General features: G+C 36.1%; 1 protein-coding gene across 1 annotated transcript in view; it reads left to right on the forward strand.

Annotated features, from left to right (window-relative positions):
- LOC118842554 (ubiquitin carboxyl-terminal hydrolase 34-like) overlaps nt 1-13,703 on the forward strand; it is a 127,983-nt gene that overhangs the window by 2,083 nt on the left and 112,197 nt on the right. Inside the window, exons 2-6 of the mRNA XM_036750014.1 lie at nt 3,113-3,180; nt 5,849-6,041; nt 6,883-6,944; nt 9,948-10,029; nt 10,118-10,210. Coding sequence (XP_036605909.1) covers nt 3,113-3,180; nt 5,849-6,041; nt 6,883-6,944; nt 9,948-10,029; nt 10,118-10,210 — 498 coding nt within the window. The remainder of the gene's footprint in view (nt 1-3,112; nt 3,181-5,848; nt 6,042-6,882; nt 6,945-9,947; nt 10,030-10,117; nt 10,211-13,703) is intronic.

A 13,703-nucleotide genomic window follows, 5' to 3' on the forward strand; every position in this document is an offset into this window, starting at 1 on the left:
AACAAGGTTACCATTTTAACTATGTGATACATTTCTAAAATGGCTTATCTTTTCTTTCACATTTGTATGTACCTAGTTATTTACACATTTGTCTCCCATTAGAATGTGCGCTCCTTCAAGGCAGCAGCCATTTTTACCCTTCTTTATCTCAAGTGTTGAGCATATTGCCTGGCACCTAGTGAAAGCATGCAAAAAAAAATAAATAAAAGCTTGTTAGTTGCTACACCTATCAAAGTAGTTTTCTTAAGTGTGGGTTTGGCCATGTTTTGTGAGCTGTGCCTGACTCAGGCAGGTCTTTTGTTAATTTAGTTCTGACAGTGGAAGGAAAGAGACTCTTACTACATCATTCAACAGTTAAAAAGGTTTATTTAGCTATACAAGAGGAAAATCATTAAACAAGGATATATAGAGAGGACACCAGATTGTCACTCAGTGTCATTGCATGAAAGAATATGTGATGGGAAGTAAGGTGTAAGAAGACTGGAAAAAGTAGAAGGTGGGCTAGATCATGAAACACTTTGAATGCCAAACAGAGGACTTTGTATTGCCTGTACTGGAGTGCTGGCAGTATTAGTGGAGAGAAGGGGGTATATTTGAGAGATGTTGTGAATGTGAAATTTGACAGCTCTTGGCAACAGATTGGATACTGGGAATGAGAAATAATGAAGTGAAGGATGTGACCCTGGGGATCTGGGAAAATGATGGTACTCTGACAGTAAATAGGGAAGTTTGGAGGGGTGAGGATTGTTTTGCCGGAAAGATGAGTTCACTTGTGTTTGAGTTTAAGATGTCTTCTGGATATCAGTTTTGATATGTGAAGACAGAAGAGAAGTTAGGACAAGATTTGTAGATTTGAGAATTATCTGCATTGAAATGATAATTAAATCCACCGTAGCTGATCAGATCACCCAGTGAAGTGATTAAAAAAAAGGGTGGATAGAAGAGCTGTCCAGGACACTTAAAGAATGTGACCTGGAGGTATGTTCAGCAAAGGAGATTAAGTAGTGGTCTGATAGGTAGGAGTGAGTACTGAGAACCCAGAGATAAGAGATAAACAAGGAGAAGGGTGTGCCTTCAGAGAGATGAAGGAGAATGAGGATTGAGAAAAGTACATTGGATTTGGTAATTAAAAGATCTTTGGTAACTTTAGAGAGAGCAGTTTCTGTGGAATGATGAGATGGGAAGCAAAATTGTAGTGAGTTAAAAAGAGAGGAAGTGGAGGCACCTATTGTAGATGGCCTTCTCTAGGAGTTTAGCCACAAAGGGCAGAAGAGATATAAAACAATAGTAGGGAATGTGATGATTAAATGAGGGTTTTTTGAAATTGGGGGAGACTTGGGCATGTTTGGAGGTAGTGGAGAAAGGAGCCAGTAGAGAGAGAGAAATTGGAGATAATGGAGTGGGAAGGACAGGGGGTGGAGATGGGATAGAATGAGATTGCTTATGTATTTAAAAGGTTTTTCCTTGGCAACATAGGAAAAGGTAGCCTACCCTGCATGTCACAGCCCCTGAAAATACTGCTTCTGTAATACTTACTTAAACTCCGATGGCTCCCTATTATATCCAAGATGAAACATGAACTCCTTTCTTTGATGGTTAAAGCTCTTCACAACCAAATTCCTTCCTATCTTTTCAGTCTTTTAATACAGTCCCCCTTCTTGGACTTTGTGGTCTAGCAGTGATAGCCTACTTTTTGTTCCTCTCAGTACTTCATCTCTCATTTTCATGCCTTTGCATTGGCTCTCCCTCAAGCCTAGAATGCTTTCCTTCCTAACCTGTACTTTTTTAGAATCCCTGCGTTCCTTTAACATTTAGGTAAATCACCTCCTCTTGCATGTTGCCCTTGTCCCTAGGTGCTAACTGCTTTCCTCTCTAAGATTTCCTTCAGTCGGGGGGTGGGGGGTGGGGGTGGGCGGGTGGGGTGGGGTGGGGTGGGGTGTGTGTGTGTGTGTGTGTGTGTGTGTGTGTGTGTGTGTGTGTGTGTTTGTGATTCTTCTTCCCTCTCCTCTCCTTAGATGCAGGGGTGGGGAACCTGGGGCCTCAAGGCCACATATGGCTCTCTTGGTCCTGGAGTGTAGACCTTTGACTGAATCCAAATTCACAGAACAAATCCCATTAGAGGCTGTACTTGAAGACCTAGAGCGCCACATGTGGCCTTGAGGCTGCAGGTTCCCCATGTTAGAGTTTAGTTTGATTTTGCTTTTCTTTGAATCAGTAGCTTGTGCTTGATCCAATCACGTGCTAGAGTTTAATTTGATCACCAGTGCTTAGCGTGGACCTTTATAAATGCTTGCTGATTATACTGAATCAACCAGTGCAAACTTTGTGGAGGAAGAGGAGAGATTACAAATTTTCAGGCTGGGATTTTGATCCCTTGTCGGAAGTGGTAGGTACCTAAGTAAAGCCTTGAAAGAAGCCAGGAATTCTACTATGTGAAGGTGAGGGGTAAATTCTTTCTGAGCATGGGGTCAGTCTGTGCATATGTATATACACAGGATATGGAATGCCATGTAGGAGAAAGAGCAAGAAAGGTCATTTTGAGCTAAACATATGTAAAAGGAGAGTAAATAATGTTTAGTAAGTCTGGAAAGGTAGATTGTCACCAAGATTGTGAGCCAGTGGAGTTTGTTTTTGAATGGGCTTTCCTTATATGTGAAATGTATGTGTTGCCTACCAAAAAAAATCACAGCTAGTTGTTTTGCAAAATAGTAAGTTTTTAAAGCAAAGAACTACTCTGCATGTAGTATTATCATGTATCCTTTAAAATGAGGGATATAAAGAGGGATGGTATAAGAGCTCTCTGGTGGAGAAACTCCCACTTTCACTGAGGCTTGATCACTTGCTTTGCTGTATACTGTCTTCTAGAACACTGAGTGGTTAAATGATTTGTCCTCAGCCATACTGCACATAGATATTTTCACATACATGTTATATGTGGTGTGTGTTCTCTACTATACCATGTTGCCTCCCGTATTCTGTAAAATATAGAGTTCAAATATGCTTTTTGTAGGAGTGGCAAGATACCAAACCGTATTGGTTTTATATGATTGTTTGCTTTTAATCATTATTATGTGTTTGTATAGAAAGTAATATCCTTTTATTTTTCTTATAGATTAGAATATGGCTGCATATACCTGCTGTCATGCAGCATATTATTCCATTTAGGACCTATGTTATCAGGTAAGTTTTTGTTTTTGAGTAACAAAATATATTGATTTAATTTAATATTTGTATTGCGTTATATGAATGGTTACGTTTATTACCTAAGAGCTAGAAAGTTCTCAATTTTTTTGGAGTTATGGGCTCAGATTATATCATCATTTCTGTGTTGCCTTTGTTGCTAAGTTTTCTTAACATTATCTTTAGGACCTCTTTTAGGAACTTTTTTTCCTAATGGAAAGTCAGTTTTTTTTTTTGTATTGAAGTCTTTTAGAGGAGATAGCTTGTATTAGATGCTATGTCCTGCAGAAAATGAGTAGATTTAGAGATGGAATAGGCCTTAGTTGTCTAGTTTAGTCTCCTAATTTTAGAGATGAGGAAAATGAGATTCCAAAGTTTGGCTTGGGGCTTACTCAAGGTCATATCTAATCATTAAGCACCAGTACTGAATTGAATTCGAATTCTTTGTCTCCCAAATTTTTTGAGCCATAGTAGCTTGTAGCGTTGTGGGGGAATCCTTCTTGCCTATGCATCTGGTATCCCAGCTTTGCCACATTTCTCTTAGCTTTATTAATTGTTCATTTATTTCCTTTGATACATAATAGTAAGCTCATCAGGCCCATTGTGAAAACAGCTGTCTCAGGCTGGTGCTAGAACCAGAACTATTAGATAATATGCAACTGAACTGCCAACTATCCTGGGTACTAAATATTACTTAGCTGCTCTTCACACCAGATGAACTTCTAGGTTGCTATAAATTCAAGGAGCCAGATTTTGCCAGTACAGTAGCTCTGCTAGCAACTGTGTGTTTTGACCTCTCTCTATTAGTACCTCAGTTTTTAATATCTAAAATCACAGAATCAAAGTAGATGTCTTTAGCAACTTTAAAACTCTATGATCTATATTCTTTAACTGTTTACTTTAACTTTAGTAAACATTGACTTAAAGATAAGTCCTAGCAGTTGGCCTGAGGTACATAGAGGTTAAGTTACCAGCTTAGGGCCACCTAGATTTTTCCTCCTTGGCTCCAGTTGACTAAGAATGTAATTACAAAGAAGTGTCAGAGGTGCAATTTACACTGCCTTTCTGCTTTCATATCCCACACTTTATCCACCATACTCCCGCTTCCTCCATGCTCAATTCATTCTCCCTAGATAGTGGTTTCTCTGTCTAGAGCTAATGGCTTGAGTCAATCACTTAAGCTTTTTGGGCCTCCATTTTCTATTTGAAATATGAGGTTTTGTACTTAATAGTATTTTCAACAACCATTTCTTAGTCTGTCTCTAAATGTTATGGTCCTGTGACAGCTTGGTACTCAGTTATTCTCTGATAATTTTCTTAGTTTTGCTTCCCAATATGCTCTTTTTTTTTTTTTTTTTTTTTTTGCTTAATCAAATAATTTGGGGGTGAGGGGGAAGAAAAGAGCTCATCTATTTACATTTTTTTTGTCCTTTCGTCAGGTAGAAATTTACTTTAAACCTTCCTTAAATATTACAACCAGTTGACAAAATCCATATAAATTTCTAAACCACTTATTAAAACATAAAGCTTACGTTTTATTAGTTTGGAAAAGCAAAAGGGTGAGGGTGAGGTGAGTGTTTTGTCCTCCTTCCCATACAGATGTTGAATGCAACTTTTTTTCACTTAGAGATGATGATCCTTTGATTATTTCATGATTTTCATCTCTGGCTCTTATAGACTAGGAATGTAAATTTTAAGTGTAGTCATTTTAGCAAAATTACACTATAAGAAAATAATAAAGATTTTGGAGCTTGTTGTTGTCATATTTCTATTAGGAATTCCTCCTCTCTTCAAGCATCAGCATTGTACAAAACAGCAACATGTATGAAATTCTTAATCCATGTGTTTTTTAAAAATCAGGGAAAAAAAAAGATTAACTCATTCATTATGAAAGTGCACATGTTTTACACTGAGAAATCTATAGGTTAAATTGGTCTATTCCAAGAGTGGGGAACCTGGGGCCTCAAGGCCACATGTGACCTTCTAGGTCCTTGGGTGTGGCTTTTTGACTGGGTCCAAGTTTTACAGAACATATTCTTTTATTAAGGGGATTTCTTCTGCGAAGTTTGGATTCAATCAAAGGGCCAAACTTGAGGACCTAGAGGGCCACACGTGGCCTCAAGGCCCCAGGTTCCCCACCTCTGGATTCTATTGTTATATTCCCAAGTTGTTACCTCTGCTGGTGGGGGGGGAGTAGTGTGAGGTGGGGGTGGGGGGGTGGGAGGGTTATCAGTTTAAAGAAATTACTACATCTCAGCTTAATGTTGAATTCTTATGTAAGATTGCTGTTTCATTCCTTTTTGCTTATTAATATCATCATGAAAAGATATTTTTGGAATGTGTACCATTTGTAGATTGTCATTATATACTTAGACTTTGGTTATAAATCTGGTTTTTTTGGTTTGATTCCCTCCACCTCCCCCTGCCATTCCGACCACCACCCTTCCTCTCCCCGCCCCCCCTCGCCCCAACTTTCCCCTAACATTACTTGTATGACATGTATAAGGTATTTATGTTTGTTTACTAAATTAATTTGAAGGACTTTGGTTTTTTAGGAAGTATATAGAATTTTTCTTTTTGAATATTTTGAAGATTGAAGTAGAAAGGAGTTAATCTACCTAGCTGCCTTTTTGGAGTTTCTTTTTATCTTTCTTTCTAATTATTTCAGGTATTTATGCAAACTTTCTGACCAGGACTTAAGACAGAGTGCTGCTAGAAACATGGCTGATTTAATGTGGAGCACAGTGAAAGAACCATTGGATACAGCCTTATGCTTTGATAAAGAAAGCCTTGATCTTGCATTTAAATACTTTATGTCACCCACATTGACAATGAGGTTGGCTGGACTAAGTCAAATAACAGTAAGTTGCATGTGTTTTTTAGTAATTTGTTTTGGATAAATTTTGGTTTGTGTAGGTTAGAAATTATTGAAATTCACTCAATTCTTTTTGTTACCTTTTAAAATTATTCTGGTTTATTTACTGTTTTTATTTGCTGTAATTATTTTGTTACTGAGTGGAACACAAGTAAATACAAAGTAAACAAGTAAACACAAAGTAAATACATTAAATATATCCAATTGACTTATAAGAATACTATATCTAAGCCATCATAGATGTGATTCATTTAGTTCTGTTATGTTTTTTCCCTAGAGAATTCCCACTACAAGATTTGTGGTGGACTAAAATAGTCATGAAAATTTCGAGTTTTTTTCCTTGAAAAGTGTTTTCATCTATTACTTTGGCTTTTTTACTGATAAGTTACTGTTTAGTTCCTTTTAAAAACATTGGAGAGGTTGTAAAGAATTTTCAGAGGGTTTTTCAAATGAAACTCATTAAACAGCTTTGGGTTTTGAATTTTCTTAGTAGATGTTAGTTTTTAAAAAAAAACAATATTGGCAGCATTTCTGAATTTATTTTTGATATAAGTTGTTGATAAATTAAGAATAAAGTATTATTGAAAATTTTATTTTTTTTTCAGTGTTTCTATTGGTTTCTTATATTTTTCCAATGACATAATAAATGAAATTGTAGTGCTTAGGACACTTGCATGTGTATATACCTGTTTTATTTTTAATAATGTTATTGTTACTTTACTTTCCCAAATGTTAACATTGCTTAATTTCTTATCCCTACTAATCAATGAGGTAGGAAGATATTCTCAGTTGCATTTTGAAGTAATGTTTCTTTTTTCTGATCACAGAATCAGCTTCACACCTTCAATGATGTGTGCAATAATGAATCATTAGTTTCAGACACAGAAACGTAAGTAAAAATATTATTTTGAGTACTTTTGCGCAGGTGCATTATAGTCAGAGATAAGTCTCCATATATGGTCTTTTGTGGGTATAGATCTTTCAGTGATGACAATTGTTTTAAGGCTTCATAGCATATTTTAAAGTGGAACTCCTTCAACTCAATTAATATTTCTTAAACAATATTTTATTTCCCCCCCAATTACATATAAAACTATTTAAAACATTTTATTAAAAATTGAATTGCAAATTCTCTCCCTTTCTCTACTGCCCTCCTTCCTGAGATGGTGAGCAGTCTGATATAGTTTATACATGTGCAATCATGTAAAATATTTCCATATTAGTCATTTTGTGAAGAAGACTTGAACAAGAAAGAAAGTGAGAAGTAGCCTGCTTCAGTCCGTATTCAGACAACATTAGTTCTTTTTTTGGAGTTGGATTGGGTGTTTTATCCTGAGTCCTTTGGGATTGTTTTGGATCATTGTATTGCTGAGAATAACCAAGTCATTCACAGTTCTTCATTATGCAATATTTTTGTTACTGTGTACAAAATCCTCCTGGTATTGCTCACTTCACTTTGTGTCAGTTCATGTAAGTTTTTCCAGGTTTTTTTGAAACCAATCCTGCTCGTCCTTTCTTATTATACAGGAATATTTTGTCACAATCGTGTACCTTAACTTGTTCATCCATTGCCCAGTTGATGGACATCTCTGATTTTTAATTCCTAGTCAGCACAGAAAGTTATTATAAATATTTTTGTATACATAGGTACTCTTCTTCCCGCATATGCTCTTTCCCCCACCAACCTGGTCCCCCTCCCCCCCTTTAAAAAATCTCATTGATATACAGACCTAGCCATGGATGAACGGGTATGCACAATTTTATAGCCCTTCGGGCATAATTCCTAATTGCCTCGCAGATGGTTGGATGAGTACACAACTTCACCAATAGTGCATTAGTGTACAGTTTCTTCATATCCCCTCCAACATTTATCATTTTCTTTTTTTTAATCATATTAGCTAATCTGATATGTATATACCTTAGAGTTGTTAATTTTCTGTTCTCTAATCAATAGTGATTTAGAGCATTTTTTCATATAACTATAGATAGTTTTGGTTTCTTTGATTTCTTTGTCTGAAAACTTCCTGTTCATATACTTTGACCATTTATCATCTGGAGATTGGCTTGTATTCTTATAAACTTGACTCAGTTCTCTATATATTTGTTAAATGAGGCCTTTATCAGAGATACTTATTGTAAAATGTTTTTTCTAGTTCTCTGCAAAGTAATTACAAGATGCTTATATTAGCTGTATTCATTCTGTATATAGTCTTGGAAATAATTTATTAAAAGTGGGTTTCCAAGAAAAGATTACCCTTCCTAGTTTGTACTTTCAACCTTATATCTAAACTGTTGTATAAATCCACATGTAGGTACATACACTATTCATACTTTTTTTCTCTTTTCCCTTATTAATTCAGCTGCTAGTGTAGTATTATAGATAAGCATTCAACCCATGTCAATTTTTCCTGAAAGAAATAACAAGGAGTGATGTTTTTAGATATCAAGGAATTCTGTTTCTTTATTTCTAGAATGAGGACATGATTATTGTAAAGAATAAACAATTAAATAAGGATTAAAATAATAAAAAATTTTGAACTTTTAAATATATTAGTATCTTACTCGTGTATTAGCCCAGTTCACAAAATGTTTAAGAAGGGAGAATTATATGGTAGATACTTTGTAATCAACAAATAAAATATTTAAAACGAAAAAAAGAACACGTTCTGTTTGTTTAAAGTTGGTCCTTGTTTTGAGACACAGATTTTGGGATAGGAATTGCAAGGAGACTTAATAAATAACATCACAAACTGTCTTGCTCTTATTTTATTGGGTTTGGTTTTTTTTTGGAGGGGAGAAGGCAGAGCAGTTGTGTTAAGTGGCTTGCCCAAGGTCACACAACCAGTAAGTGTGTCAAATGTCTGAGGTCACATTTGAACTCAGGTCCTGACTCCAGGGCCGGCGCTCTACTCACTGTGCCTCTCTTATTTTATTGTTTATTTTCTTTAGTAAGTTTTGTTTTAGTCGTGTGAATTAGGTTAAAGCATATTTAATTACTAAGCATCTTATGATTATGTGCTGTAATATAAAATGTGTATTTTAGTAGCAAATGGGCTAATACACACTAAGATGATGGGGCTAAGGATGGTAGGCCTTAGTGTTTGGGAATTTAAGGAATAACTACTAAAGGAAGAAATCTATCATTTGTTTATGAAGGTCAGAGTAGAGAAGAGATACCTGATAATGCTGTGAAAGGAAAATAAATACAAAAAGCATCCATGGAATTAATAACATCTGAAAAAGTAGGAAAACATGGATTAACTTCCTGAACCATAATTAGATCGCTTTCATACGTGCATAGTTAATAAAAGGAGCAAAAGAGGGAAAAGAATATAAAAAATATACTTTACATAGAAGGTGCTCCCAAGTTGCAAGTTGCTCAGAATAATGTTAAGCTTAATATTCATTCCTCTCCAGGAATGACAACAGCAACATCCTCACTAAGGACTAGTATACAGTAGTAGCTGTGGGGATAACTCTTTCTCCTGGAAATTCAGTGCTTGCCACCTTTCTAGTACTCACTGAGCATACTGAGTGACTAGTAGGGCCTCCCTCCTTTTTTTGTTCAATCTAGGCCTCACATAAATGAATCTATGAGCAGGATTCCCCCTCAGAGAAAAGGTAGAGACAGTGAGTTCCTTCAGTTCATGTTTTCCTCAGTGACATCTATCAGATTGAAGCTCTTTCATGAAGAGTTCTGAGAAATTTATGAAGCTTCAATTTCTATATTTCTCTTTTACTCAGTAGGAATTTATCTGTCTACTTGCCTATTCTTTTCAAATGAAAAGTCTCTTTTTGTTTGGATAAATGATAATAGTAATACCTTTTCATGAAAAAGCCTTGCAATTTTAGTTTATCCGCAGTGCTAACTAATTTTATTATTTTACTTTAGGTCAATTGTAAAAGAGCTTGCAGACTGGCTTATTAGCAACAATGTTGTTGAGCATATATTTGGACCAAATTTACATATTGAGGTTTGTTTAAAAAAAATCACTTGGTTTTCAACAATCTTGGTAGATAAAAGTATTTTGTATATTGAACATATGTGTCCCTGTTCTACAGATTGTCAAACAGTGCCAAGTAATTTTGAATTTTCTGGCAGCAGAAGGACGACTAAGTACTCAGCACATAGATTGCATCTGGGCTGCAGCACAGGTAAAGAAATTCTTGGCCAAATTAAAGAAAACCTTAAAGGGCTTTTGTTGTAATCACCTTAAAAATGTTTTCAAGTATTTTATTAGCATCCATTATTTTTTTTGTTCCACCTTGTAGTTTTTTCTTTGTTTTAAAGAATTTTTATTGGTTATCTTTTGGTTTTACTTTGTGAAAATTCCTGCAATATTCTCTCTCCCCTTCTTTCTCAGAGAGACATCCCAAACAAATATTTTTTAAAAGGAAAAAAATCACTCCAAACCATCAGTACAAGTGGAAAAAGTCCGAACATGTATTAAGTGTTCCACGTCTGTGTACCTTCTACTTCTTCAAAGGAATGTCTTATAATATCTCATTTTCTTTTGAGTCCTGCCTATTTAACTTTACAACATTTGCTGCCTCTTATTTTTTAAAAAACTTCAAATTAGTACTGCTTATTTGTGATTTCTTAGTCTATTTTCATGATGTTTGTTAGATATTTGTTGCAATACATTATATTTTTGATCTTAAGTTAGTTCTTGAAGGGAACTACATATTCTAAGATGCCTAGTGAGCTGGGGAGTGCATTTCAGTCGTGGAGGACCTCTTATGCAACGGCATAAAGAAGGGACATGGAATGTGTTTTTGAGGAATATCAAGAAGTTCAGTTTAGCTAGAATAGATGTAGTAATACATAATAAAGGTAATTTGGAGTCAAGATGAAAATATCTTTAAATGTCATTAAGAGTAGTTTATATTTTTGGAGGTAATAGGGAGCCACTGGTGTTACTGAGTATAGACAGATATAATCAAACTTACACTTCTAGGAAAATCACTATTCCAACAGTAATGAGAATAGTTTGGAGAAGAGAAAGTCTTGAGTCAGGGAGGCTATTAGGAGGCAGTATTTTAGGTAGGAAGAGGTATAACTTTGCAACTTTCATTTTTGATTGTATTGTGGTAGTTCCTTCTTTTCACATTGTCATTGTGGTACAGTGAATAGACAGCTGGTCTTGGAGTCAGGAAGACCTGAGTTCAAATGTAATCTCAGACACTTACTAGTTCCTTGACGCTGGGCAAATTATTTAGCCCTGTTTGCCTCAGTTTCCTCATCTGCAAAATGAGCTGGAGGAGGAAATGGCAAATAACTCCATTATCTTTGCCAAGAAAACCCCACATGGGGGTCTCAAAGTCAGACAGACATAATTGAAACAACTGAACGAAATAGTAAACCTGGGTTACTAAAAGGATGATGATCTCCTCTGTAGAAATAGAGGAATTTGGAAGAATCACTCATAGTGATTCAGTCTGACAATATATTACAGTCACTAAATATTTATTAAGCACCTGCTATGTGCTAGATGCTGTGGACACAAGTACAAAAAAGTAGTCCTTACTTACATTGAGCTTAGATTCTAATGGAGGAGATAAGCACATATAAATTTTATGTGTGTGTGTGTGTGTGTATGTATGTGTATGTATACATACACAGGACACTGGATGTTGTGGATCAAGAAGCTTCATGCAAATGATATTGTCTAAGCTACATCTTAAAGGAAAGAAAGGTGCTTTATGAGGTAGTGGTAAGGAAGGCATGCATTCCAGGCATGGGCATGGCCACTGCTGAGTTCCTTTTGGACTCCTTATTTTGGAGTCAGTCCCAGATTGACCATGCTTCATTTCCTTCTGACTGTATTTCTGACTTTGCAGAGATTGTTGTCTATTCTGCTACTTTCTCCTCTCTTTGCCTCAAACTTTTCAGCTCCCTTTTATGTGTTGTCTTCCCCCATTCCAATATAAGCTCCTTAAGGGCATGGACTATCTTTATGCTTTTATTTATATCCCCAGCATGTATCACAGTGCCTGGCACACAGTAATCTTGTTGCCTGCCTGCCAATGCAAAGGCAAAGTGATGAGAGATGGAGTGTTCTGAGTGAGAAACAGAAAGAAGTCCAGCTTGGCTGAATCTCAGAGTGCAGAAAGGAGAGTATGGTCCAATGAATTTGGAAAGTAGGTTAGGGCCAGGATATGTGGGGCTAAATGCAAAACAGAGAAATTTATATTTTATTCTAGAGTCAATGGGAAGCCACTGGAGTTGATTAAATAGAGGTGTGAAATGCTTAGATCTGTGTTTAAGGAAAATTACTTGTCAGCAAAATGTAAGATATACTGAAATAGTGAGATACTTGAAGTAGAGAAATCCATTTTAGAGGCTTTTGCAGTAATATCAGTCTAGACTTACGTTGTATTAGTTATGTGAATGGAGAGGGGTCAGGTGTGAGAAATGTTGTAAATGTAGAAAGGGCAAGATTTAGCAATGCATTGGATTTGTGAAATGAGGGAGGGTGAGGGAGGGGAGGGTGTCCATGATAATGATCAGATTAAAAACTTGAACACTGGAAAGATGATGACATCTTTGAGAGACAGAGGACAGTTTGTAAGAGGGAGAGTTTAGGGAAGATATGATCAATTCAGATTTAGGTATGTTGAAGTTTAGATGAGTCAGCTAACATTTATTAAGCATCTACTATGTGCCAGGTGCATCCAGTTTAAATTATCCATTAGCTGGTTACTCAGGACTGAAGGTCAGGAGAAATTCTGGTGTGAGACTTACAGCTCTGAGTATCATCTCCATAGAAATGATAATTAAACCCAGAGGGGTTGATGAGGTTATGAAGAGAGCAAGTAGAAGGTGAATGAGAGTAATGTCATGAAAATGTAGAGAAGAAACAGTATACAGGTTCGAAAGAGTGGTCAACTGTAGCTTTTACTTTGAGAAGGATTAGGTTGAAAAACAACCATTAGATTGGCAATTAATGAGTCATTGGTAACTTTTAAAAGCTTAGAAGAACATTTTGACATGACTTGGTGGTTGATAATCTTTAGCTGCCATAATTTTCATTGCGTCTAAAATGTGAACCATGTAGACTTCAAATGAGGAAAGACTGAGTGGAGAAAAGACAGAGTGAAGGAAACAGATAAAGAATATGAACATGAAAATGAGGAGTGAGGAGTATTTTGACTCCCTCACCAAGACCAGTGTGAGAGAGAAGGTTCTGACATTGCTGGAGAAGATACTAAGAGGCCTAACAGTGAAAAATTTTGAGAAAAGGAATCTAGGATTGAGGGAAATTTGTTTACTGTGAAATAAGAACTCCAGAGCGTGTAGTGGAAAGGGTGGGCACATTTGAATTGGTAAATAGGTAGTTGAGTTGAGTGGCAGGGGATAGGACAACATATTCCCCTTTATCTTTTCTCCATCAGGCTAAATATCTCCACTTCTTTCACACTACATAGCATTATCTCAAGCTCCTCCTTCATCGATCTCTCATCTCCAGGTTATTTATAGCTAATCAATGTCCCTCATGAAAACTGCACAGATTTCAATCCAGTTTTTCAGGTTTGTTTTGAGCCAGTGTACACTCTATCAGGATTCTGGTCTTAGTCACAGAGTGCCCTCAGAGGCCTTTCTATTGTTCTCAAAACATACCTGAATAAGAAAATGCCTCTCAAAGTA

Source organism: Trichosurus vulpecula, chromosome 3, assembly GCF_011100635.1.
Source record: "Trichosurus vulpecula isolate mTriVul1 chromosome 3, mTriVul1.pri, whole genome shotgun sequence".
In the NCBI taxonomy this organism is placed as follows: Eukaryota; Metazoa; Chordata; class Mammalia; order Diprotodontia; family Phalangeridae; genus Trichosurus; species Trichosurus vulpecula.